Source organism: Marmota flaviventris, chromosome X, assembly GCF_047511675.1.
Source record: "Marmota flaviventris isolate mMarFla1 chromosome X, mMarFla1.hap1, whole genome shotgun sequence".
Lineage (NCBI taxonomy): Eukaryota > Metazoa > Chordata > Mammalia > Rodentia > Sciuridae > Marmota > Marmota flaviventris.
The window spans coordinates 74,098,260-74,112,892 of record NC_092518.1 but is presented as its reverse complement, the minus strand read 5'-3'; the positions used below and the strand labels follow the sequence as shown (position 1 = coordinate 74,112,892).

The 14,633-nt window shown below is 40.7% G+C and overlaps 1 protein-coding gene across 4 annotated transcripts in view; it reads right to left on the bottom strand.

Annotated features, from left to right (window-relative positions):
- Trmt2b (tRNA methyltransferase 2 homolog B) overlaps positions 1-14,633 on the bottom strand; it is a 74,859-nt gene that overhangs the window by 12,471 nt on the left and 47,755 nt on the right. The window contains exons 15-16 of one of the 4 annotated variants that reach the window (XM_071606124.1): positions 7,770-8,626; positions 194-277 (exon numbers count right to left, since the gene is read on the bottom strand). In XM_071606124.1, coding sequence (XP_071462225.1) covers positions 8,541-8,626 — 86 coding nt within the window. In that variant the 3' untranslated portion in view covers positions 194-277; positions 7,770-8,540. Of the gene's footprint in view, positions 1-119; positions 278-7,769; positions 8,627-14,633 lie in introns of those variants that run through there. The other 3 variants (XM_071606125.1, XM_071606126.1, XM_071606123.1) reach the window with 3 other exon arrangements.

The window sequence follows — 14,633 nt, the reverse complement described above, 5'->3', positions numbered from 1 at the left end:
AGACAGGTTAAGTGACATGCCCAAAATGATAGTTGGTCACTGGCAAAGCTATTCAAAAATCCCCCCATCCTGTCCCAAAATACTATATCCATGAGTCTTAGGCTGAGAAGCCTACCTACCTACTTTCTCTAGTTTTCCTGATAAATGTCACTGGAGAATTCTGCTGATAAACATTCTCACCAAGGGAAGCAAACACTTCTACTGAAGAATAATTCTGGGACTGGAGATGTAGCTCAATGGTGTGGCATGTGCAAAGTCCTGGGTTCCATCTCCAGCACTGCCAAAACAAAAACAAAACCACATGCCTGGATTAAAGCTTTTAAATTACTTTTAAAAGTAAAAACAGCTTTCTAATGATCTGACCAAGATCTTCCACTAAATGATAGTGTTGGTAGCTAATATTTACCAAGTTACTAAGATGTGCCAGAGGCTATCTAGACATTTTTATATGAACTGTCTCCTTTAAACTTTTTTTTTTTGGGGGGGGGTGTGGTGCTGGGGATTGAACCCAGGGCCTTGAGCGTGTGAAGCAAGCACTCTACCATCTGAGCTATATCCCCACACTCTCCCCTTAAACTTGAAAACAGGCCTCTGAAGGAGTTGCCATTATTTCTGCCTGGGATTTGGAAAGTACAGTAATAGCCTATAGCAGCAAAATTCAGATTCATTCAAAAAGTTTTCTTATTTTGAATCAACATGTACTGGTTGTATAGAGATTATTCTTTTAAGTAACTTTTTAAGACTATAGATTGTGTGTAGGAAATTTTGGTTGATACCTAGGCATACATATATCGCATAAAGGGAAGTGCACCAATATGATGAAATTCAGTTTTGTTAGAGGTCTTCAACCTAAATTCTCTACACTGCCCGTATTCATAGGGAACACACCCATCCCCTTTTCTTGCCCACTTCCCCTCCTTTGTTGACTGAGAAAGTATGCCTGCCTCAGAAGCACACATGGCCTAAGGAGAAATGTGGATGATCCAATTTTCTTAAGAACCATGGTATTGTACAGACATGGTATCAAATGTCTGTAATTCCAGCTACTGGGGAGGCTGAGGCAGGAGGATCACAAGTTGGAGACCAGCCTCAGCAACTTATTGAGACCCTGTATCAGAATTTTAAAAAGGGGGGGCAGCCCACTGGGGTTGTGGCTCAGTGATAGAATGCTTGACTAGTATGTGCAAGGTCCTGGGTTCAAGGCCAGTAACACAAAGTTTTAATTCAAAATGTATCCCCTTTTCTGTAGAGAACAACCCAAAGAGGGATGTCTTATATTTATTTTGTGAATATAATTAAAAGACAAAGAAGAGAAAATATAGGGTAATTATAACCACCACCTTCCATTTTCCCCTCTTTGAGAATCCTAACTGCCCAAGATGTTTTACAAATCTGTGTATCTGCAGCAGCCTAGGACCAAGATAAGGATAGTTTCTTGAGCAAGGAGGGCGAATTTTCTTAAAAGGAAAAGATGGTTGCCTTGGGGTTTTCTCTTCTTCAGTTGTCAATGTCTTCTTCCAGGATTTCAGGGCCTAGCTCCTGTCAGAGGAGCACATGGCCCTGACCCATCTGTTTTCAATAAACCCCACATAGGTCCAAGTACTTGTGCATATTGTTTTTAAAAACAGACCTGGGCTGGGCACACTGGCTTGAACCTGTAATTCCAGACTCAGGAGCCTGAGGCAGGAAGATTACAAGTTCAAGACCAACCTCAGCAACTTGGAAAAGCCCTAAGCAACTTAGTGAGACCCTGTCTCAAAACACAAAAAGAGGGCTGGGGATGGGGCTTAGTGGTTAAGCACCCTGGGTTCAATCCCCCGTATCAAAAACAATAACAATAAAAACAACAGATCTGGGCTTTCTTACTAGAAAATTCATTGTGAATCGGTACAGGGCTCCTTCTGTCTGAGTGGTTTTCAACTCCTGAACTCCGATCTCCATTCATTCACGTATTGATTCTATCTACCAGTAATACCTGTTGGCAGGGCTGCTAAGCATTCTACAAACTGCAAAGCATGGATCATATAGTCAGCACACAAAAGAAATTAAGAAAGAATAGTGACCTTGCATGCACAAGGCCCTGGGTTCAAATCCCAGCATCACAAAAATGAAAATAAAAAGAAACTGATTATTTAGGGTTGGAGCATGGAAACCAGCTATAGCTAACCTAGCTATAAATACCCAAGAACTTTGGGTGCTTGAACCATACCACCTGTGCTTTGGATGTGATTCTTCCCTCCCAGCAACCTCTCTGAAGCATTCATCCGAAAGGCAGTTGCTACTAGCGAGACAATTTTTGAATGCACCAAATATAACATCAATCTTCTCAGGAGAATCCTCTCAACTGGTGTTCTTAACCACAAGGGGTCACTGGCCATGGCTAGGTTAGGGCTCAAACCTGGACTCCCTATTTTGTTACTCATACTTACAAGCCCTTTATTGGGCTCATAAAACTTGTATTTCTAACAGGAAGGAAGGTAGAGAATGAGAGCTGCTAACCAACTTTCCAGAACTTGAAATCAATCATCCCCTCATCCCACTTCATTTTCACAGATGCATCTAGAAGAACTATGGCATCCCTGCTCTGCACCTTATTCCTTCAGCTGTAAGCATCCATCCTCCCCACTCCCCTTGCCTATTCACTCACTTCAAGCTCTGTGGAAGATAAAAGTGGCATTGTTGTCCCAGACAAGGAAGAGAGCTGCAGATATTTTCTATCATGGGCACATGGATAATATCAGCTCAGGGTAAGGGGAGTCAGAGGTCCTTGTACTTCTTCCTGTGCCCAGGAAGTACCCAGCTCAGGTCAAAGGGGCCTGCAAGGCTCTTGCTGTGGGGTGGTGGGCAGAGTAATGTTAACAAAGCACTCAGACTGTGCTGTATGCTGATAACTCAAGAATCCCATGTGGTCCCACATTCAAGCTAGTTGGCCACTTCCAGCAACTAAAATAGACCTCTGATGCTAAAACAGCAGAATAAGACAGGTATATATGCTGATTACAACTATGTAAAGCATACCTATAAAACTACACTTCTCAAGAACTTAAGAGAATAAAGAGCATATAGCTATTTTAGATTCCATACCACTCCTGCAATGTTTTTAATAGTACTTCTTTTCCCCCAAGAAAATTGTCTTGCTGATCACATTAGATTACAACCTTTTAGCTAGTTTAGGAGTTAACTCCACAGATGATTTGATTCAGGGAGTAAAGAAGAACTGAATGCCTAGGGGGGCTAGTGCTTTGGATTGGTCCTCTCCCCCTCCCCTATTATGCTCAGGGAACCTACCAGAACAGAGTTGCCAGTTTATGATTGGCACTACAATGAGAAATTCCTTCCATGACCACAGCCAACCAAACAATACCAAGATGGGAGTTTAATATATTTGGGCAGGCACAGTGGCACACACATGTAATTTTAATGGGTTGGTAGGCTAAGTAAGACAAGAGGATCACAAGAGTGAGGCCAGCCTTAAAAAAAAAAAGAAAGAAAGAAAAAAGGCTGGGAATGTGGCTCAGTGGTTAAATGCCCCTGGGTTCAATCCCAAGTACCCAGTACAAAAATAATAATAATTAAAATAAATTTTAAATGGCCTGGGGATTTAGCTCAGCACCCCTGGGTTTAATTCTCAGTAACAAAAAAAAAAAAAAAACTTATATCTAGACATCTTTTAAAGTCAGGCTGCTATGTTTTTGAATGTGCTTGCTTATTCTGAAAAAGGGAACTATTCCCCACCCCCAATAGGCTGATTAAAGTCCCTTATTTGTAAAAGCTTATACACTACCCCCCTCATCACCCTATCCCAGATAGTACATAGTCAACCATATAGCACATATCTGAGTATCTGGATGAGTGAAATGATCTCCCTGGAGCCCTGGCCTCAATACCAATGTAGACCTGAGAATTACTTTTCAATCAGTATGTTTAGTATTTTGGTACCAGGGATTGAACTCGGGAGCACTCAACCACTGAGCCACATCCCCAGCCCTACTTTTTGTATTTTATTTAGAGACAGTATTTCACTGAGTTGGTCAGCACCTCACCATTGCTGAGGCTGGCTTTGAACTCACCATCCTCCTGTCTCAGCCTCCCTATAGGCGTGCGCCACCGCACTTGGCAAGTTTGTTTGTTTGTTTGTTTGTTTTGAACTGCATTTGAAATAGATTTTAGATTCACTGAAATGTTGTAAATAAAGTACAGAGAGTTTCTGTATACCCTTTACCCAGCTTTCCCTAATGGGAACATCCTACGTACCTGATATATTGATCCAAACTATCACATTAGGGCTGGGGTTGTGGCTCAGTGGTACAGTGCTTGCATAGCTTGTGTGAGGCAATGGATTTGATTCTCAGCACCACATTATAAGATATTGTGTCCACTAAAACTAAAAATATTTTTTTTTAAAACTACCATTAACACTACTATAATACTAGTTACTACTGACTTTATTCAGATTTCAATTTTTCCACCAGTATCTTTTTTCTGTTCAGGATCTAATTCAGGATTGCATGCAGTGTGTACAGTATGTTTAGCTTTTAAACTCTCGCCCAGGCAGAAACAAATTTCCTCTCAGGAGGTTAAAGGGTGAACCAGTAGGTGTTCTGAGCAATTTATGAGGCTGAACTATTGCACCTAGAAGGAACTCCATCACTTCTATACCAAATCCCTTAATCCATGACACCTTATCACAGCTATTTTCAGAAAACATGTCTTACATTAACACCTCTCATAGTAGTACAAAGGGATTTGACAAGTGGGCTATTTTTAGCAACCAATATTATGAAGATGACAAAATGAGAGGGGTGGCCTTCCCTGTTTTCTATGCTTCATTTTTCTTCAAATTGTACTTCAACTTTGCACTAGAAGCTCTGATATTTAACTATAACATAAATGCTGAGCAACACCCACACCAACAGGGAAAGGACTCTTTCCAATGTGTTTAGTTTTATTTGCCTGAAATTAAGTAGCAATTTTCAGTGATTGGCTTAATTTCTCAACTTATCATGGTACAAAAGTGATGTGCAATCATTAGAAACAGCATTTCAAATTTTGAGTCAAGATCTTTTCCCAGACCTGGGATGTGCGGTTCCATACTCTAAGTGATGCTGGGACGCTCCCAGTCAGCCATACCATCACACAGGTAAACAAACAAATATTCTACAGTGCACTGCATTGGTAAGCTATGATGTTCAACAGGTTAGACGAATTAAATGCATTTTCAATTTACAATATTCTTGACTATAATGGGTTTATAGAAAGGGAACCCCATCAATTGGGCATGACGACAAACACCTATATAATCCTAATGACTCATGAGGCTGAGGCAGGAGGACCACAAGTTCAAAGCCAGCCTCAGCAATTTAGTAAGACCCTGTCTCAAAATTGTTTTAAAAAAGGGGGGGGGCTTGGGATGTGGCTCAGTGTCAAGCACCCCTGGGCTCAATCCCCAGTATCGGGGGGAAAAAAGAGATGGAACCCCATAAATCAAGGAGAATCTGTATTATGATCATTTATTTTACATGGAGAGGTGTGGGTAACAGAGTTGAAGATGTTAAGTAACTTGTCCAAGGTCATACAACATATAAGTGGTAGAGCCAGGTTTGAGCCCAGTCAAATCCCAGTGATGTTCTTTTTAATATATTTTTTTTCAGTTCTAGTTGGATACAATACCTTTATTTATTTTTTATGTGGTGCTAAGGATAGAACCCAGTGCCTTTGCACATGCTAGGCAAGCACTGTACCACTGCTGAGCCACAACACCAGCCCCCAATGACCACCATGCTACACCACCTCTATGAATATCTACTACATTTCAGGTACTATGCTGATGTCAGAGATACAACAGAAACCAAAATAAAGTCCTTATCCTATCAATCATTACAGCACCAATAGAAGATAGAGTATTTAATAGCTGAGTATAATACAACCCACCCCCGTCTTGCTCTCAAGTATTCCTTGGCTTGGTTAAAAGTGATCAGAAGATGCAAATTATGAATAACTATTGAAATATTTAAATTCCTTGTTCAGGTCCTCAGATCTAAGGTCTATGGCCTCCAAATTTCTCAAGAATCCCTAACAGTTATAAATGGACTTAAGGATATTTACATGTTCCTTCATTATATGGCTGTGGACCATGTGTAGGCATTGCCACCTAGCTTAGTCTCCTTTGAGGAGAAACAATGAGAACTACAATGTAGAAACACATACACTGATGGAAAAATTTAAAGTCTCACACATAATAGTTATATTTCATTTCAACTATCCTTTTGCACTTGGCATTAATTGGTGAGCTCTAAGGGAGCTTCAATTGGTTCATGACTGCACTTTACTGGCATGCCATTTTGAATTATATTTCTTAGAAAAATGGCTAATGATCCTGTAAGTTATAAATTACAATGTGATCTTAAAGGTGAAAGGTTGGAAAACTAAAATCTCAGCAAATGACAGTCATTCTCTTTTCCTTTTCAGTCCCCAGTCAAATGGCATTATCAGAGACTCTGACACTGTGGTTCTCAATGCTGGCTGCACATTGAAATCATCAATGCCTGTGTCCCACCCCCAGGGATTGTGATCATTTAATCTGGGTATGGCCTGGGCTTTGAAGTTTGGGGGGAAAATCCTGGAGGATTTTAAGGTGCAGACAATTTTGGCAACCAAGCCCTAATCAAAGGATCACAATCATGACTGCACATTAGAATCACCTTGGGAACTCCTAAAAATCAAGATGCCTGGACCCCACTCTAGGCCAATTAAATAAGAATGTCTGGGGGTAAGGCTCAAGTCCCAGAAACTGTGAGATGTTTTTAAAGCTCTACAGATGATTTCAATATGCTAAGACTGGGAACCACTGTGCTAAATGAAACTCCAAACATGACATAAAGGCAATGGCAAAATTGGCGCTCATGGTTCAGTAACTCTAAGATGAGTCTAAGGAGAAGCAAGAAAAAAGGAAATAGGTTGAAAGTAAACCCTTAAAAAAACTATCCTACTTTAAGTGAGCTCACATTTCCCTTGTGTGTTTGAGAGTTAATTTTATGGCTTAGCTAGAATTACTTGCAACTGATGGTACCTAATCCCCACTTTCTACCACAATAACCTAAACAATTATATGAAGCAAGGGAAAAGCAAATGCTTAAAAGGGCTGAAAATCTTTACAAAAGACTGTAAAGTCTAGAGGAGGAAGAAGCAGACAAGATATTTGACCTACAAATCACTTTTTTTTTTTAGTACCTGTGACTGAACTCTCAGGGGTGCTCTGCCACTGAGTCACATCCCCAGCCCTATTTTGTATTTTATTTACAGACAACTCACTGAGTTTCTTAGTGCCTCGCTTTTGCTGAGGCTGTCTTTGAACTAGCTATCTTCCTGCCCCAGGCTCCTGAGCTGCTGAGATTATAGGCATGCACCACTGTGCCCAGCCTGTTTTCTTGTCTTTTCTTTTCTTTTTTAAACCTACAATTTTATGTGCACTTTTTCTCATCACACCAGACATTGAGTGTGAAGACAGAAACTTTAGTGATACTAGGTCATACCCAAAATGAATTAAATCAGAACCTCTGAGGCGATGATGCTTAGGAATCTGTTTTAAAAGGTCCTCAGGAGCAGGGCACGGTGGAACAGGCCTGTAATCCCAGAGACTCAGGAAGCTGAGGCAGGAGGATCACACATTCAAAACCAGCCTCTGCAACTTAGCAAGGCTCTAAGCAATTTAGTGAGAACCTGTTTCAAATTAAAATGGACAGAGGATGTAGCTCAGTAGTAAAGCACACCTGGGTTCAATTCCTGGTACTTAAAAAAAAAGTCCTCAGGTTCAAAGATGGCCGCTGCGTACGGGGGTTGCTGAAGTGCTGAGCGTGGTGCTCAGAGCAGCGGCTTTAATAGAGATTTCGCACAGTCTGTTAGAGCTCCTTTCACCGTTAATCTGTAGCGGACCACTTTGCCAAGCAGCAGGAAGAACAAAGAAATCGAAAAAGAGACGCTTGGCTCCCGGACGCTTGGCTGCTCAGAGCCGCGGGCGCTTTGCTCCCATCTGCTTCCTCTTTCGCTTCGCTCCGGGCAGAGAAGCTGAATGTGTAATCAGCAGTGGATTGTAAGTACCCGAGGCAAAGAAAGCTCAGTAAGCCCCGCCTTTTTTTCTTTTTTTTTTTTTTGAATATTTTTTATACAGGGAGAGTTTGTGGATTGGGATTGTTGGCGGGGCTGTGGTTTCTGTGCCCGAAATCCACTCCGCGGGAGCCGCCATTTGCTTTCTGCTTGCTGTCTTCATGGCCCTGTATACATTGTCCGGCAGCGGCATCTAGAGGTTGGAGCTGGGCTGCGTGCGGAGCCCTGTCCTCCGAAGGCTGGACTGCAGCCTCGAGCGCCTCGGTGGCCTGTTCGCCGCTGCACCTTCGGGCAGAGCCTGCTCTGGGGTCGTTCTGCACCCCCCTGCCAGGGGACCCGTGCTCCGGAGGAGGGGGATGGAGAGCCGCGGCGGCAGCCGCTTGGGCCCCAGGGGCCGGGCACCGGGCTGAAGAGCTGCGGAGGCCAGGGTGGCTCTGCTACGGTCGCAGACGAGCGCAGCGCCCGTGAGCGCGGCCCAGAGATGGAGGCGACGGCGGCAGGGTTTCATTTCTAGAAATCTGGACTGGAAACAGAAGCAGCAGTTTGTATAATCCCAAGAACTTGCTTATGCCAGGAAGCTGTAAGGGCAACATGAATATCATTGAGGAGATCTAACATGGTGGCAGGCGCAGAGAGATCAAGTCTCTGACATCTTCAACTGCGCGGGCATAGGGAGCCGTAAACTGTCTAAATGCTGTTTGCTCAGGATCACTAGGCAATGCTGAGCTGACGTGGATCTGGGGTGTACAGGCTGGGCCCCTCAGAACACACACACAGAGCCCGAATCGGAGGCAATTAAGCTCCGGTTCGCCTGCTTCGTGTGACTCAGCACTAACGATCCCACTGAAATAATTTGTCGGCCCTTAGGAACTTACAGAGGTAAAAGCCAACCGAGCCTTCATAGGCAGTGGCTACAGGACTGAAACGGGGATTGGGAGAGACAGTCAGGACCCACCCGTTGCATTGGTCACCTGGCAAAGGGAACGAACGGTCACCATTTGCATGGGATACCACCATGGCAGAGAAATGGTGTCACGGGCGGAGGAGATAACTGCATTGAAACCAGCGCGACAGGTGTGTAATCCCCTAGTCATCTCTCTCCACACAGCGGGGAAACCTTAAGGGCCACTCCCAGCTCTCCTGTGAACGCAATAACCAGACCGAGGGAATCAGGAGTGGCGCGGGACTCGCGGCGCGGAACTCCCGGCTACCGCTCCCACCAGTGCTGACAACTGAGGTCTCTTGCACCAGCTACCGGGGGGGTGGCTACAGGAGGGCAAGCAAATTCGCTGGGGGATCTCAGCCCCAAGCTCTACAAACTTAGGGTCTGAGGGAGGCAAACAGGGAGAGTGAGCCCAGGTGTTCATGAAAACAGGGCTCCCAGGAGCAGCAGACCTGGCGTGTAGCCAGTATTGTGGTGAGCGCCACAGGTGAGCACGGCCTGGCTTGAGGAAACACAAGACAAGGCCCTAGACACTCAGGATTGGAGACCCGCCCAGTCTAGGAGAAAGAGCTGCTGCACAGTGAATGGTTCCCACCTATTGAGAGGAGAAGCTTGGCCCAGTGGGCACAGCTCCACCTACTGGAAGAGAAGTTAATAGAACTCTAGGACTGCATTTATTATTATTATTATTATCATTTTTCTTTCTTCTTTTTCTTTCATTTTCAATTTTTATTTGTTGTTGTTCTTTAACTTTTTTTCAATGTTTCTAATTTTTTTAAAATTTTTTTATTTTATTATTATTATTTTTTTAATTTTAATTTTAATTTTTTTATTATCATTATTATTTTTGTTAAATTTTTTTTGTCTTTTCTTTCTTTCTTTATTATCTAATCTTTGTTATTTTTGTTTCTTTTGTCTTTTCATTTCTTTTCAATTTTCTTATTCCCCCTTCCTTGAATTCTACCTGCCTACTCTCATTCTCTTTAGTGACTTCTTCCCTTCCCTTCTAATATCTTTCCTCCCAAGCATCAAATAAATATATAAGAGTAAACAGTAACTCAGCAGTCAAACAGAACAAGAAGTAACATGAGCAGCATAAAAAAGCAAGGAAGAAAAGGAGTACAAACAATGAAGGACAGCCTAAATATTCAGGAGGACCTAGAGTCAGCAGAAAAATGGTCATATAAAGAACTCAAGGAATACCTTAGACAGATGGAATGGAACCTTAAAGAAGATACGAGACAGCAAATCCAAACAGTGAAAGAACACTTTGAAAATGAATTACATAAACAGATAAAAGAAGAAGTTAAGCATCTTTATCAGGAGATTGAGATTATAAAAAAAAAACAAACAATAATTCTAGAAATGAAGGAAACGATAAACCAAATTAAAAACTCAATTGAGAGTATCACTAACAGAGTGGAGCAAGTAGAAGCCAGAACATCAGATAATGAAGACAAAATATATCATCTTGAAAAGAGCCTAGCCAACTCAGAAAGGCTGGTTAAAAACCACGAGAAAAACATCCAAGAGATATGGGATAACATAAAAAAACCAAACCTACGAGTCATCGGGATAGAAGAAGGTACAGAGATTCAAACCAAGGGAATGAGTAGCCTGCTGAATGAAATAATTACAGAAAACTTTCCAGAAATAAAAAAGGAAACGGATATACAAATTGTAGATGCATACAGGACACCGAGCACACAAAATCACAGTAGACCAACGCCAAGACACATTGTTATGAAGATATCCAATATACAGAACAAAGAGAAAATATTAAAAGCTACTAGAGAAAGGAGGAAGATTACATTCAGGGGTAAACCAATAAGGTTAACAACGGATTTTTCATCACAGATGCTGAAAGCGAGAAGATCCTGGAACAACGTATTTCAAACACTGAAAGACAATGGATGCCAACCAAGAATTCTGTATCCAGCAAAATTAAGCTTCAGGTACGACAACGAAATAAAAATCTTTCATGATAAACAAAAGCTAAAAGAATTTGCAGCCAGAAAACCAGCATTGCAAAGCATCTTGAGCAAAACGCTACACGAGGAAGAAATGAAAAACAATAACCAAAACCATCAGTGGGAAGTGCCTCTATAAAGACAGAGGGCGGGGGGAAAGCTAACCATGGAGAAACAAACTAAATTAAAAAAAAAAAAAAAAGAAGATAAATAATCAAACATGGCTGAAAGTACAAACCATATATCAATAGTAACTCTAAACATTAATGGCTTAAACTCTCCAATAAAGCGACATAGGCTGGTAACATGGATTAAAAAAACAAATCCAACAATATGCTGCCTCCAGGAGACACATCTGAATGGAAAAGACATACACAGGCTGAAGGTGAAAGGTTGGGAAAAAATATACCACGCACACGGTCCTCGTAAGCAAGCAGGGGTGGCCATCCTCATATCGAATAAAATTGACTTCAAGACTAAATTAATCAAAAGGGATAAGGAAGGACATTATATACTGTTAAAAGGAACCATTCACCAACAAGACATAACAATTATCAATATTTATGCACCAAATAATGGTGCTGCGACGTTCATAAAACAAATTCTCCTCAAGTTCAAGAATCAAATAGACCACAACACAATAATTATGGGTGACTTCAACACACCTCTCTCACAATTGGACAGATCCTCCAAACAAAAGCTGAATAAAGAAACTATAGAACTCAATATCACAATCAACAACCTAGACTTAACTGACATATATAGAATATATCAACCATCATCAAGTGGATATACTTTTTTCTCAGCAGCACATGGATCCTTCTCAAAAATAGACCATATATTATGCCATAGGGCAACCCTCAGTAAATATACAGGGGTGGAGATAATACCATGCATTTTATCTGATCATAATGGAATGAAACTGGAAATCAATGATAAAAGAAGGAAGGAAAAATCCTACATCACATGGAAAATGAACAATATGTTACTGAATGATCAATGGGTTACAGAAGACATAAAGGAGGAAATCAAAAAATTCTTAGAGATAAATGAAAATACAGACACAACATATCGGAATCTATGGGACACAATGAAAACAGTTTTAAGAGGGAAATTCATCGCTTGGAGGTCATTCCTCAAAAAAAGGAAAAACCAACAAATAAATGAGCTCACACTTCATCTCAAAGCCCTAGAAAAGGAAGAGCAAAACAACAGCAAATGTAGCAGAAGGCAAGAAATTATTAAAATCAAAGCGGAAATCAACGAAATTGAAACAAAAGAAACCATTGAAAAAATTAACAAAACTAAAAGTTGGTTCTTTGAAAAAATAAATAAGATCGACAGACCCTTAGCCATGCTAACGAAGAGAAGAAGAGAGAGAACTCAAATTACTAACATATGGGATGAAAAAGGCAATATCACAACAGACGCTACAGAAATACAGAAGACAATTAGAAATTATTTTGAAAACCTATATTCCAATAAAATAGAAGATAGTGAAGACATCGATAAATTCCTTAAGTCATATGATTTGCCCAGACTGAGTCAGGAGGATACTCACAACTTAAACAGACCAATAACAATAGATGAAATAGAAGAAGCAATCAAAAGACTTCCAACCAACAAAAGCCCAGGACCGGATGGGTATACAGCAGAGTTTTACAAAACCTTTAAGGAAGAATTAATACCAATACTTTTCAAGTTATTTAAGGAAATAGAAAAAGAAGGAGCTCTGCCAAATTCATTCTATGAGGCCAACATCACCCTGATTCCGAAACCAGACAAAGACACCTCAAAGAAAGAAAACTACAGACCAATATCTCTGATGAACCTAGATGCAAAAATCCTCAATAAAATTCTGGCGAATCGGATACAAAGGCACATCAAAAAAATTGTGCACCATGATCAAGTAGGATTCATCCCTGGGATGCAAGGATGGTTCAATATACGGAAATCAATAAATGTTATTCACCACATCAATAGACTTAAAAATAAGAACCATATGATCATCTCAATAGACGCAGAAAAAACATTTGACAAAGTACAGCATCCCTTTATGTTCAAAACATTAGAAAAACTAGGGATAACAGGAACTTACCTCGACATTGTAAAAGCTATCTATGCTAAGCCTCAGGCTAGCATCATTCTCAATGGAGAAAAATTGAAGGCATTCCCCCTAAAATCTGGAACAAGACAGGGATGCCCTCTATCACCACTTCTATTCAATATAGTTCTTGAAACACTGGCCAGAGCAATTAGACAGACGAAAGAAATTAAAGGCATAAAAATAGGAAAGGAAGAACTTAAATTATAACTATTTGCAGATGACATGATTCTATACCTAGAAGACCCAAAAGGGTCTACAAAAAAACTACTAGAACTAATAAATGAATTCAGCAAAGTGGCAGGATATAAAATCAACACGCATAAATCAAAGGCATTTCTGTATATCAGCGACAAAACTTCTGAAACGGAAATGAGGAAAAACACTCCATTCACAATATCCTCAAAAAAAATAAAATACTTGGGAATCAACCTAACAAAAGAGGTGAACGATTTATACAATGAAAACTACAAAACCCTAAAAAGAGAAGTAGAAGAAGATCTTAGAAGATGGAAAAATATACCCTGTTCATGGATAGGCAGAACTAACATCATCAAAATGGCGATATTACCAAAAGTTCTCTATAGGTTTAATGCAATGCCAATCAAAATCCCAACGGCATTTCTTGTAGAAATGGATAAAGCAATCATGAAATTCATATGGAAAAATAAAAGACCCAGAATAGCAAAAGCAATTCTAAGCAGGAAGTGCGAATCAGGCGGTATAGCGATACCAGACTTAAAACTATATTACAGAGCAATAGTAACAAAAACAGCATGGTACTGGTACCAAAACAGGAGGGTGGACCAATGGTACAGAAGAGAGGACACAGAGACTAATCCACAAAGCTACAACTATCTTATATTTGATAAAGGAGCTAAAAGCATGCAATGGAGGGAGGATAGCATCTTCAACAAATGGTGCTGGGAAAACTGGAAATCCATATGCAACAAAATGAAACTGAATCCCCTCCTCTCGCCATGCACAAAAGTTAACTCAAAGTGGATCAAGGAGCTAGATATCAAATCAGAGACTCTGCGTCTGATAGAAGAAAAAGTTGGCACCGATCTACATATTGTAGGGTCGGGCTCCAAATTCCTTAATAGGACACCCATAGCACAAAAGTTGATAACAAGAATCAACAAATGGGACTTACTTAAACTGAAAAGTTTTCTCTCAGCAAGAGAAACAATAAAAGAGGTAAATAGGGAGCCTACATCATGGGAACAAATTTTTACTCCTCACACTTCAGATAGAGCCCTAATATCCAGAGTATACAAAGAACTCAAAAAATTAAACAATAAGAAAACAAATAACCCAATCAACAAATGGGCCAAAGACCTGAACAGACACTTCTCAGAGGAGGACATACAATCAATCAACAAGTACATGAAAAAATGCTCACCATCTCTAGCAGTCAGAGAAATGCAAATCAAAACCACCCTAAGATACCATCTCACTCCAGTAAGATTGGCAGCCATTATGAAGTCAAACAACAAGTGCTGGAGAGGAT